Source organism: Cheilinus undulatus, linkage group 3 (assembly GCF_018320785.1).
Source record: "Cheilinus undulatus linkage group 3, ASM1832078v1, whole genome shotgun sequence".
NCBI lineage: Eukaryota > Metazoa > Chordata > Actinopteri > Labriformes > Labridae > Cheilinus > Cheilinus undulatus.
In genome coordinates this window covers 41,511,109-41,524,420 of record NC_054867.1, presented here as the reverse complement: position 1 = coordinate 41,524,420, position 13,312 = coordinate 41,511,109, and the positions used below count along the sequence as shown (strand labels likewise).

At 39.7% G+C, this 13,312-nt stretch overlaps 1 protein-coding gene across 2 annotated transcripts; it reads left to right on the top strand.

The window, feature by feature from the left end:
* Positions 1-1,049: 1,049 nt before the first annotated feature.
* tfap2c (transcription factor AP-2 gamma (activating enhancer binding protein 2 gamma)) lies at positions 1,050-11,665 on the top strand. 2 transcript variants are annotated; one of them, XM_041783305.1, is made up of 8 exons: positions 1,050-1,200; positions 1,878-2,339; positions 2,968-3,019; positions 4,248-4,319; positions 4,837-5,059; positions 6,986-7,104; positions 9,815-9,956; positions 10,185-11,665. In XM_041783305.1, exons 1-8 carry the CDS (start codon positions 1,153-1,155, stop codon positions 10,477-10,479), a joined length of 1,413 nt encoding a protein of 470 aa, XP_041639239.1. In that variant the 5' UTR covers positions 1,050-1,152; the 3' UTR covers positions 10,480-11,665. The 2 variants fall into 2 exon arrangements, with proteins under 2 accessions (XP_041639239.1, XP_041639238.1); XM_041783304.1 differs by lacking the exon at positions 4,248-4,319.
* The last annotated feature ends 1,647 nt before the right edge of the window (positions 11,666-13,312 follow it).

Below are 13,312 nucleotides of genomic sequence, written 5' to 3'. Positions count from 1 at the left end.
TGGAAAAGGCCTATGGTATCAGTGCATGCGAATAAGCATACTGCTACCGTATAGTAACTCCAAGGCCTGTATTTAAAAGAACAAAGCATAAATATTATCAAAACAATAATAAAATACACATGCATACGCAAACAGATAAATTATTTAATTAATAAAAGACGACTTTATTACACAACGCTGCTAATTCCGTTGAACACAATTATCAACGTTACGAAAATAGATTTAATGTACCGTTAAGATATTTTTTAGAAACTATTTTCCCCTTCTAAACAGTCAAAATGAACATTTTAGAACTTCTTGATTTCTGATTGGGCGAGAGATGGCACCTTAATCAATCAACGTCTTTCCACCTTTTAAAAACCTTGTATCAGGCTCGTCATTAAAGAATAAACAATTTAATTAATAAAAATATGCTTTTCTCGATTTAAAACGCAATGTAAAACATAAAAAGGACAGAATTTTAATCCGCTAGACTACAACAGGTGTCTTTCAAATTAAAAGCCCTCCCTTCACGCTGCAGACGGGACTAAAAATAAACACCGAAACAAAGATGTAGGTGTTGACAGACTACACTCAATGTAAGCCATGAAAAGCGGAATATAGTAAAGTCAGCGTGTTTTAACGTGAGACTCAATCCATACGGACAGAATCCTGATTGGACACGTATCCCGCCAATCAGCAATATTTTCAATTTTCCCCTTTCACTGACATCATCCAGACAGGGTGCCGCCCACTCACAGCGTCTGTGCAGATATAGTACAGTCAGTGCTCATGCATGCGCCAATAAGACTGAACGTTACCCTTTTGTCCATAAGAGGGAGTCAAGTTTCTTATATGCACCGCTTGCGCCCACGTCCACGGCACAACTACACAGCGCGTTGGCCGGAGAGGGGGGAAATATTGGTTGACAACGATTATTTCTCTCACTGTGGCTGTGGAAACTCATATCTGTGGTTGGACTGTCAGTCGCTCGGTCAGTTTGTCATTTTGAGCCGCCATCCAACAAGAAATAGACCTCTTGGAGCAACGAAGGGGTTCATGATCACCAGGAAGCTCTTATCCTTTCTCTACCTGGATTAACACGCATTATTTTTGAAACATTTTTCTGAAATACTTTTTTTCCCCTCGGAGATTTTTTTATTCTGTGTCAAAATGTTGTGGAAATTAGCCGACAACGTGAAATATGAAGACGACTGTGAGGTGAGTTTCAAAAAGAGGGAGAAGTTTGGACATGGAGCAAAAGTTTGAAATTCCGCGTCTAAAGTGTTGTAGTATCATACGTTTATGGTAAGATAGTAGGAATAAGGACTACTCTTTAAGAAATACTAAATAACTAGCAAAAAGAGAAGGACAAGAACTACAACACTTTTGTTTTTTAAAGCTGAGTGACGCCTACGTCTGTTAAAGCAATGCCGTTTACCAGAATAAATGTAGACTTTCAGAAAATTTTCTAACAGCAAAATAAATGACAGTAATTTTATAATACCATCAGTATGAATGCAACCACCCTGTTCATGAGCTTAAAAATATTTTTAAAAATAAGTTGCATTGCAAATTCACAGTAATTAGTAAATGTGGTCAATACTCAGAGCATTTTCTTACCTATATAGGCCTATTTGTAACCTAAAATAATGCTGATAATAATTTAAACGATAGGTAAACCAAACGTTTTCTCTTCTTAAATGAATAATACAATTTTCTGGGTTACAATTGTGCAGTCGATTTATTCATGGCATTCTCTAACAATAAACAATTATCCTCCGTGAACAAAACGCCAGTGGGCAACAGACACTTCACTCCCCCCGGGGACAAATGTCAACACTACCTGCCATCTTGTTGTCACCTTTCTCAGCTACCATGTCTCTTCCTTCCCCCAGGAAAGGCACGACGGCAACAGCAATGGGAACCCCCGGCTGCCTCACCTGCCTGCGGTCAGCCAGCACCTTTACAGCCCGTCTCCATCCCTCTCTCACTCGACTAGTTCGGACTTCCAGCCCCCTTACTTCCCCCCACCTTACCAGCCCATCTCCTACCCTCAGTCCAGCGACCCCTACTCCCACCTCGGCGACCCTTTCAACATCAACTCCATACACCAGTCTCAGTCGTCAAACCAGCAGCAGCCGTGGCCCGGAAGGCAGGGTCAGGATGGGCTCGGAGCTCACGCGAGGAGCGGACTGGCGAGTCAGATCCTGGGCCTGGAGGGAGGCTCGTCCGGGGTGAGGAGGGAAGGGTTCCGCCGGCCGGAGCTGCTGCCTCCGCACGCGCACAGCATCGAATCGTCGGTTATTGGTGATAATATGGGGATGCACGACATGGGGCACGGACTGGAGGATGTCCAAGTGAGTCAGTTTGACTTAAAATAATACCTTACTTTGTTCAAAGTATTTGGGTGCATTTATTTTAGCCAAATATGTTTTACTCTAAAACTTTAAAATATGTTGAATTTAAGCTGAAAACGAAGCTAACTAACGTCATTGGTTTGGCTAACAAAGGTACCAACGGTCCTAAGGTTAGCTAACAAAGGTCAACTTTCATAAATTAGGCCAACAACGTGGCGTAATTTTTGGAAGTCCATCTTAAATTGGGTCATTATTTTGACTACAACAGGTCAAAGTATAGGCAGTTCAACACTTCATATTTGTTTTAATTTGGTAATTAATGATTCTATTCTTTAATTTTGTTTCCAAGAATGAAAAAAAGCAGTTTAGACTAACGTTTAGCATTATGACCTAAGCCATTCTTAAATCCAATTCTGGCCATTTCTTATTCTGATATTATCTGCTTATTTTATGCTGTTAGCTCTGTGCAGTTGGCTGCTTCTGCTTTCACTAGCTTCTGGTTATTATTATTATTTTTTTTCAACAATGACTATAACTGCTTGTGCTCATGCAATGTCTTCATAATTATGTTTGGAAACAATGCAAGTGATTGGAAGGCTTACAGATGTTTCTTTTCTTTTTTTATCAGCACGTAGATGACCACAGTATTATTATGGCAGATCAGACAGTCATCAAAAAAGGTGAGTTTACTCCTTGTTTTAAATATAGCCTTTATTGTCTTAGAATTACTCTCAGTTTAAAGGGGGAAAGTAAAGTTGCTGCCTGGGGTACATGTGCCTTTGTACAACAAAATAAAGATGCACCAATTACTGGCAAGGGCTGGAAATTTACCGTAAGCACTGTATTTTTTTCACCCTCCACATACTTGGAATTGTCACAACAATTACTTCTATAGTGGCATGTCAGGGCACTCAGTGCGAGAGTACAACACAGGAGGAGTCTTGTATTTGTACTTGCACTGCATACACTGATAATCCTCACAGCCACGAGATGCACTTATCTAAGCTTGATATGATCCACAGCCTATTCTGTTGGTGAAGGTGTTTGAACAGTTGCCCAGTGGGAAAAAAAGGCGATCCCTTTCATAAACGACAGGCTATTGACAAGACATGAAAATTGAGCAATCTTCTGTGTTGACTGCGAGAGAAGAGGAAAGCTTTGGATCATTTTTAGGCTGGTTAAGCTTCGCAATTGCAGCGCTTTTCAGTCCACGTTAGCAGGAAATTACGAGTTGATCTTGACGCAGTGTTTGGCTCTGCAGAACCAGCTTTTGGTGGGGTGTGGCATTAAGGGCTTGCATGTGAAGGACAATTTAGTAATTTGTTGGGACATGAACTGTTTTGCGGGAGGAATTATTCCTGCTGTTTTGTCACTGGGGCTTCATTAAACAGACTTTGAGTCAGAGAGAGATCAACTTCAGCAGAATAATTCCACCTTTTAGCTTTTCTTCATTTATTCAAACCACGCTCAGGATTTAGGTGAGGAATAAGACATAAATACAATCATTAAATACTGTAAAAACTCATAAAATCTTATTAAATGTGTAATCTTTTTTAAAATAAACCTCATGTTTTAGTTTTTTTTCTCATCACTTCTTGCCATTCCTGAATATTGTGGCATTTTGTGCCCTTGTTAAATAATATTTCACACTAAATACAAAATTTCCTTAAAAAATGTACAGCCATGCAAGAGAAATTTATAATCAAGCATGTTTTCACACAGCACAATAAACGAACCAGTCTCCATTTGTTACGCAAACCAGTGATGGCTCATTATATTGTTCCCATGCTTAAGGGCACGCTATGGGCGATTTAGGTTTTCCACTTGTAAACAATGGCATGTCATTCCCAGCCATGTGCCCCAGAGGAGCCTTAAAGTACTCATGTGACTCTGTGATTTCTGTCTCAGTATTAGGACTGCGAGGTGGCAGGAACCTTGATCGCTTACAGAGGACTTATTATCAGGGGGGCATTCTTGCGGGTGAGGATGAAGATAGCTGTGTTTTGTAGTGTGCTGTATTTGTTGTTGTTTGTCCGATGAGTGTCAGTGCTTTTGTTGGGGGGGCTTAGAACTTCGAATAACTTGAGTACAACCAACACAAAATCTAGAGCCTGTCAGAGCAGCTAATGACAGTACTGAGGTGTATCTGGGGCTTAGATGAGTGGCAGTCTGTGTGTGTATGTATCTGTTTGTGGATGGTGTTTGGCATGAGGAAATTTAGCTGTTTAACCAGCCAATGTTTGGAAAACCACAAAGTATATCAGAAGTCCAAAGCAGATGCTGGCTTTCTCAGTCGTGCAGAGCTGTGCACATACTCTCCTTTTGATTACTTTCAAGAAAACACAGATTCCTTTTTGCACAGAAAGGATTACCATGATTAGAGCTCATGTACACATACAGCAAAAGTGTATTTACAAACATTTCTATTGAAAAAAATCATGCATTGTTGTATTTCTTCACTCCTCATCTTACCATAATTTTCCCCTCCACTCTGCAGGGCCTGTCACTCTACCTAAAGGCAACGCACTGGGCCTTCCTTTCCAGAAAGAGTCCCTGCTGGGTATGGTGTCAAACCCCACAGAGGTGTTCTGCTCTGTACCCGGCCGGCTGTCCCTGCTGAGCTCCACATCCAAGTATAAAGTCACAGTGGCTGAAGTCCAGAGACGTCTGTCACCTCCTGAGTGCCTGAACGCATCACTTCTGGGAGGAGTTTTACGCAGGTTAGAGTCTGGATTTAATATCCTGCCTTTAAAAGTAAAAGTCTTTCACCTCAAAAATAAATAACTAATTCACAAGAAAAGGATTGAGATGAGATTCACTAATTTTGATTATTTGTCAGTGAGTTTCTCATGCATTAGCCATACTCATACCAGTATTAGAAATGTCTCCAGTTCTGCATAAAATTCCATGTTTGGTGAAGTAGATCAGATAACAGTAGAAAAAAAAAATCAACTTTATGTTCATTGTACAAGTAAGAACATTGAAAAGCAATTTAGCAACCAACCAGAAGAAGAAATGCAAATAAGCTTTAAAGTGTTTAGTTATGTGCAAATCAAGAAACAGTGGTATAAAGGAGTAATCTGCTACATACAGTATGTGCTTCAGCAGTGGCAGATAACATAAATGACAGTCAATGCACCAATATGACACCACAATTTTAGAAAATTCCCCTTTTTGTCCTTTTTCAACACAAAAGCACACAGGAAAATAATAGAAAAAACTACTGCCTCTGGCAACTGCTGTTTTAAAAGTGCGGAAAGGACATTGCACTGCTTGTAGAGGTGCGAAAAGGACATTGCACTGCTTGTAGAGGGTGTAAAGTTAGCCAAACCTATCAGTATTTTTGCAACTAGTCTCATATTTTAAGACTTATATAAGAGACCAAAAAAGTTAAGAAACTTCGAAGGTTAGAATACAATATTAAATAATGTCTTGGTAAAAAAAAATTTTCTGACACTATCCAGTGGAAACAGCAAGTCTGAAAAGGCCGTTACTCAACAGCAGCCCATTTGACCTTGGCCTGGATCGAGACATTAAACTTATTCTTTCAAGTAGGTCTCACTTAGTGTGCTGAGTCAGGCCATACAACAATGATAGTAATCATATCACACCAATATAAGGTCTTGTCCACACCCTTTGAATAAATGTCATGTTTAAATTGTAGTCATTGGAGTATCAGGGGACTACACAGTATCAGGAAATATTCAAATTTAGGCGTTAAAAATAGGCATCAGCAAGGCAAAAACAGTATAAGAGCATCGGAACTGAGAAGCTAGACTCTTTATCTCTAAAGTGAATAATCAAACTGCAGAGCTTCAGCTCCATGGACTAAAGCACAGAGGCTCATGGGAAACATTTCTAAAAGCACAGCTTGTCTCAGTTACTGTAGCTCATCATTTTTTTGCGTAAGGTTCGTGACATTCTTTGTGTGGTCTGCAATTTTGGTTGTGTGCTTCCTCTGGGGATAGGTTACATCAACACACTTAGTACCAATCGAAAGACTCCGTGGGTGTGTTTTTGTGCATTTGCCAGGGGATGCAGCATGGGTACATTTATCCGAGGCTGAGCAGTTGACCTTATGGCACATGTGTTAGTGTGGCAGTCTGCTGAGGGAATGTGAGGTTGCAGTGCAATCTCAACACTCCTGACCGGAGCGTTTTGTGCTTGGAGTCGCACGTTTGCCACTTCCCATGTGCCTGTGTTAATGCTGACATGCACACACAAACACAATCACAGACATTTTTAAGTAGGTCATATAGCAATAGGAGGGGGATCGTTAGCAGTGGGACAGAGGGGAGGAGGGGGTGATGGGGGTGATGGGGGTGAGGACACTTGTATACACGTCTCCCTAAAGATGCACCCGCCATGGAGAGGCAGAGCTGATGTGCCAGTCAGGCGGAAAAAGAAATCCCTCTTGTCAAGTGGGGAGTTTACATGTTTCAGCAAACGTATATGCAAGGGTTGCTTCAGCAGAAGCACTAATTCTGTCCTTTTTGGGTTCAGCCAAGCCTGTTTGTGTTATCAAGAATGTATAGGAAGTAATAGATTGAAGGCTTCATGACATGCGAGGTTTTAATCTTGCATTTTCTGTCTTAAGTACTTCCCCATTGATGACTTAAAATGTTTATTTTGGTTCCTTTCTGCAGAGCCAAGTCAAAAAATGGAGGTCGTTCTCTGAGAGAAAAGCTGGATAAGATCGGGCTCAACCTGCCTGCCGGAAGGAGGAAGGCAGCCAACGTCACTCTACTTACCTCACTAGTAGAAGGTATGGCATATCACTCAGCAGTGCTTAGCGTAGCACCTTCTCAGGTGTAATTGCTATTTGCAACGGCTGGAATGTGGTTCTAAATGTGTGAGAACGTCGATCTCATTCACAGAGTATGTGTGTTTTTTCAGTAGTACACAATGTCTTAAGCCATTCTCTAAACACCAGTCATTGTTGGAATACTGCATTTTATGGAGACAATGAGAGAGCTGCAGAGCTTTCTTCCCGAAGGAACTTTGTTTTAATTATCTAAACTCTGATAGGGCGTTAGTTGTACTTTGGTTCCCTTTGTGATTCTATCAATATCAGATCAATTGAAGTGATGTTTGAATTGGTCTGTTCCAACTCAATTTATGGAATATTAAGTATCTGCACCACTCAAATGTAACAGCGGAATAGCTCAGACATATTTTCTGCACTGATTTAATCATTTTAAAGTTAAAATATAAAGAAGCTTTTGTGTAGGCCCTAAAATGTTTGTACAAGAGTTACTTTTATGGTTATCATGATACTAGATTTAAACTTCAATATGATTATAATAAAGATCAAACAATATCCCAGCAACAAAGATACAAAACAAAGGCCCTTAAATACGGGATAATTTAATGCTTTTAATACTCAAATAATACAAGCAAACGCTTTCACTCTCTCTAAATAAGACAAATGCAGGCAAGTATGAGTTGTGAACATTCATATTTTTTAAGTTTTGCCACATTTTGATGCTATTGATCATTAAGATAACTATATATTTTCTAAAACATGTGGTATTAAAGTTTATGGAAGTTTCAAAAATTTTGACAACAATAGTTCTTGTAATGTTCTCATTGTTCAAGATGGTCACAAATCTTGAGCCATTTTATCCCAGAAGTGGCGTAGTGCAAATGACGACACACTACACCTTCACCCTACCTTGTCATCACTTTGAATAATAAAAAAACATCATCATACCTTACCCAGGCAGTCACACTTCACTATGAATAGTTATCACTTTAATCACATCCACCTGCCGCAGGCTAAGGTAGAATATTTTTCCCTCTCTAGCTCCCCACACGCTTAATTTTTATAAATGGGCTGACGGTTTTGTGCAGGAGAATGACTGCAGGCTTGTGTTATTTAGAGACCTTCAAAGCTGAATTAAGCCTTGTTATCTCGTGTTCAACTCGCCAGGAGGGCCTGCTGACCTTAAAGCTTGTGCTTCTGAATAGCCGCCCGTGTCCTCAAGTGATGCGCGCTTCTATCAATAAGCGTTGCTGTTAGCGCCACAGGCTGTGTTTGCTAGCGTTTATTTCACTAAGCCCATTATGACCATGCAAGTCAAACCACCCTCAAGACGGAAATATATTCATCTCGGTTGCTCTTGTGTCCCCGAGCTAGAAGACTGTGTATGGATGATTATTCTGGAGTTCAGCTGCTTCACTTCATGTGCCTTGATACTCGTGTGTCAGGTTCAAAATGGGGCTGCTAGTATAATGCTCTGAATTGATAAAGTGCAGGGACCGACCAGATGGGTATTTGATCTCTGACCAGTGTATCAGTGTAAATTTAACCATAACATCTGTGTAAATAATTGGCAGAGTTTGGTCTGATTTGGAAATTTTCTTGTATTATACAAGATGTTGTTGTTTATTCCCTTTATTTGTAACACAGCACTGAAAAACTGGAGTAAATCCAGTTATTCTGTAGGGCTTTATGTGCAACAGTCACTGTTATTGTCAGTATCATTTCAAAGTTTTACTTTTATACAAGCTGTTAATCAATAATAACTGTAAAAAGGAGAGGGATTAGCTAAACTAACAGGGACAAAATGTAGTAATCTCGACTCAAATAAAGTAGTAGTCCCAGCTAGTGCTGCACGGTTTAGTAATGTGTGGTTATACTCGACTATAATGTGATTTGCAATTGCAGCTACATTGTAATACAGAAATGGTATCATGAGTCTACTTGCTTGGTTATCAAGGAAAATGCAGAGAATAATGATAGTTTTGAAATGTGCATTTCTCAACTTTAAACATACAAATATCAAGTAGTATAAAAATGCAAAACCTGAAGCTTTTACAGTACTGATTTCAAAATAACTCAAGATTTTCTCAAGAATATAAGTTTTTGTCCTGCTTTTAAAGTAAAGTATCTTATACAAAGTGCACATGCAGTGGCACTTTTGTAAACTTCAAGGCCTTTCTGTAAATAATTGCAGCCTTTTATGCCATTATGCAACTGCACAGCCTGACATTGCAATTGCAGTAAGATTAATTGTGCAGCAATAGTTTCACTATCCTTGAACCTGAATCGAGATCATTAAACTAAAAAAAAAAAAAAAGACCCAATCAAGGCCTCTGCTAATTTGACACGAACTTAGTATGGCTGACCCCATAACCAGTATGGCTTACATATGCATGTAAAAATAAAAATATTTGTACTCAAAATATGGGGCTGCGAAAACTAGGCTTCAAAGAAGAAACTGATCATTTTTGAGCTGTGGTTCAACACAAGTTCATGCTTCCTCCTGGATTTTTAAAGGAAATAGCACAGAAAGTTAGCCTGATAATATCAAGACACGCTCGACAATGTTAAAAAAACAACATGCAGTAAATTTAACCTTCTAGGATTTTATATTATTCTAAGGATCTGTATTGATTGTTGATTTCCCTTAGAGCTGAAGATAAAGTCATTTTACACAAATAGCTTTCTTTTCTGATGTTTCTCCTCTTAGGTGAAGCTGTTCACCTAGCGAGGGACTTTGGTTACGTGTGTGAGACAGAATTCCCTGCTAAGGCAATTGCTGAATACCTGGGCAGGCCGCACGTGGAACGCAACGAGGTTAACTCTCGCAAGAACATGCTCCTCGCTGCCAAGTAAGTGTCTTGTCTGGCTGAATGCCTTTAAAGTTGCATGAAAATGACCTGTAGCAAAGTAGGATACACCAGGCTCACTTATCAAGATTTTTTCACTGATGTGTTTGATTTTTACTGATTACTTAAGGATTTCACAGATTAACTTCCTTGAAAGTGCAATTGTCATATCTGACATTGCTGATTTATTTTCTTTCCTCCTAAATCTTCTGTGTTTTTTTTAACCTTCAGGCAAATCTGCAAAGAGTTCACTGACCTGCTCACTCAAGACCGCTCCCCCCTTGGAAATTCTCGGCCAGCCCCCATCATGGAGCCCGGGATTCAAGGCTGCCTCACCCATTTCAGCCTCATCACCCATGGCTTTGGCTCTCCAGCCATCTGTGCCGCCATGACCTCTCTGCAGAACTACCTGAATGAGGCGCTCAAACAGCTGGACAAGATGTACCTCAGCTCTGGCAGCGACACCCAGGGGTCCTCAGACAGTGGGAGCAAATCTACCGACAAAATGGACAAACACAGGAAATGAGAGCTTCGAACAGACAATCCTTATGAACTTGAGAACCCCGAGTCCCTCCATCTTGCCGCCCTGTCTGCCCTTTTTTGGACTTTTTTCAAGTTGATGTCATTTTTGAGAGCTGAATTGTGAGCGTGTGTATGTGTTTGACTCGCACTGTTCAATTCATGTCCTACTATTTGAGACTTTAAGAACATGCCACAGTTTGCTGCAACTCCAGTGGATGGTGAAGGTCGGAGTGCTGGTTTTGATAGGAGCCTGCCATTTTTAGGTTGATACTAAAACCTCATGCAGTTCCACACAGTTGCCAATGTGCTGAAGCTACAACCATGGGACCTGCTTTTTGTTGACAGGAGGAGCAAAAAGAACAAAGTGCATACTGTTTTTTTCTCCCCAGAGGACATCATTTCAAGATGAGTTGCTGTGGCTGTGAATTCCTCTCAGCTTCCTCCCCCCTCCTGCTCTGTCTGGAGGCAAATCCACTGATTTCCTGTGTCTCAATGGACTTGCAAAGGACAATTTTTATATGAGAAAGAGAGAGAAGAAAATCCACTTCTTCATTTTTTTTCATTGTTTTGTGCTCGATTTGTACAACCACTTCAAAATGGCTCCAGTGTTATTGTGCTTTGTTCACGAGAGATGATTTGAATCTTATGTAGGCCTGAATGAGAAAAGACCATTTTTGGTTTGTCGGTCTGTGTTCAGTCAGAAACCAGAGACTCTAAAGCCTCTTCAGTGTTCATGTGGATAACAGGCATAGCAGTGCTTCCATTGTTACTCTTTAAAGCAGCAGAAACTTGTTACTTTTGTGACCATGTTAGGTATTCCTCATTCTTAGTATTTAAACCCAAAGTTACCATCAACCTACCACCCAGTACAGCCCTGCCTGAGTGTGTGTATGTTGTGAGAGTGTGTGTAAATGTACATATTTCTTTCTTTAAAAATGTTTTTAATTAGACATTAAATTCCAAACATAGAATTTTATCCAGTGTCTCATCCTGGATGTAAATATTTTCTAATTTATGTTGTAATTTAATGGGCTTGTGTAAATAATGGTTTCCCTCTGGTGTATGGTTTCACTTTTTATGATTGTGTGTTCGACTTTTATAAATGGGTTAGTTTTTTATCGAGTAGAGGTTAGGAAGTGGGCATGATATACTTTTTTCTTTTGAAAATATGTAAAATAAAACAGTTTTAAAGTTTCAGGAAAATAATAAAAAGAAAAACTCAAGCCTGATTCAGGGAGTCATTGATCTTATTTAGAGCATTAGAATAACACAGATTTATATAATTCAGCTCAGAGGTGATGGTTGAGTCATGTGTTGGAGGATTTCATATTAATAAGCACCAAAAAAATCCCCACACTAAAGGGAACAGAGGCCATCATTATGCACCGTCGCCCTGACTTCACAACCAGGCTGTGTGGTTGATGAAGGGCAGAAAAGCTCCAGCATGTGATGCAGAAGATACACAGCTGACTACATAGTGACTTATTTATATTGTAACTTAAAAACATCCATTATTTAACATACTCTCCTAAATAAGTTTCTCATTTGCTTCCTGATGATTCTGTCATTTCCTGTCTCTCTTTCTGCAGGTGTGCTCCCGCATGAAGGTGTATTCCATCTTTGCAAATATCACGCTGCGGGTTTCACACAGCCGATGACGTTTCCTTTGATGTCTGTGAGAAAGAAGCTGTGCAAGATGGGATTTACATGTGTGGCAGGATTGCTTAATCATCACTCACTGAGCCGGTCTGTGCTGATTCATGTGGTCTGTGTGTTTATGAGTTTCGGAGCTAGCTGCTACACCAAGTGTCTTAGCTAGAGTTTCACCAGAACACGGCACTGGCACTGGACAAACAGCTGGGAATGCAAGACTATGAAGTATACTTGTGTCTGAGGTTTATTGCTTAGTTGTAGATACATACAAGAAACGTAACTGTGTTTTGGTGCACAAATAGTTTACAGAAGTTATATCAAACAGAACAGGACGAGATAAAAGTTGTAGAGCAAATGAAGTTCATACTTAACAGTTGTGCAGGTGTGTGCATGATAAAGGTATCAGTTTTATTTTGCCAAATAAGGAAAAAAATGCACAGGTAAATAGATAATCAATGCATACTATTAGGGGAACCAACTCTGGTGCCAGTACTCAGCATTTTCACTTTATGAATCCGTTGGTTGGGCACCACAAAGTCTATATATGCAGCTTTATATGTTTGGGTGTGTAAGGCCATGCTGGGTAAATTACCTTCACATTTCTGTCACATCTTCATGGAAGCCAACAGTTGCTTTCAGCCGCCTTCCTCCAGTTGGCTTTCTTACCTGGTTCCAAGGATTTGCTCTGAGCTGGGTCAAAAAAACTTTGCATATTTTGCTCTGTGGACCTGGATCACACTGAATCATTTTAAATCCATCTTAGCAGTCCATTTAACTGAAAAAGGGGACCTCATTTTGCTGGTTTGAGTTTTTTCTTCGCCCCTCATGTTTTGTGTCATGTTTATGGTATTTTTACCATCTCTTAATTCTAAGTGGTGCACTGTCTAAGCCAGGTCTCACTTGAATAAAAAGCTTAATTTCAAGAGAACACCTGGTTAAATATAAAGGTTCAAAAATTAGAAAATTCAAACTCAGTTATATCAAAGTTATTATGAATAATGTACATATTGCAGCAAAGAAAATCAAACCAAAAAGGTTAATATATTTGAGGTTTATGAGTACCAGTAGGTCAATGTGTGGGTCTGCAGTATCTGTTTTTACATCCGTATTGACACTATAGCAAACAAAACAAAACAAAACAAAAAATTAAATTAGTGCCCAGGAGACTGAGATGAGGTGATACA

Coding starts and splice junctions, on each gene's coding strand:
- tfap2c (XM_041783305.1), top strand. CDS start 1,153: ATGTTGTGGAAATTAGCCGACAACGTGAAATATGAAGACGACTGTGAG. Junction 4,320..4,836: donor TCAGGGGGGCATTCTTGCGG/GTGAGGATGAAG, acceptor TCCACTCTGCAG/GGCCTGTCACTCTACCTAAA. Junction 7,105..9,814: donor ACTTACCTCACTAGTAGAAG/GTATGGCATATC, acceptor TTCTCCTCTTAG/GTGAAGCTGTTCACCTAGCG.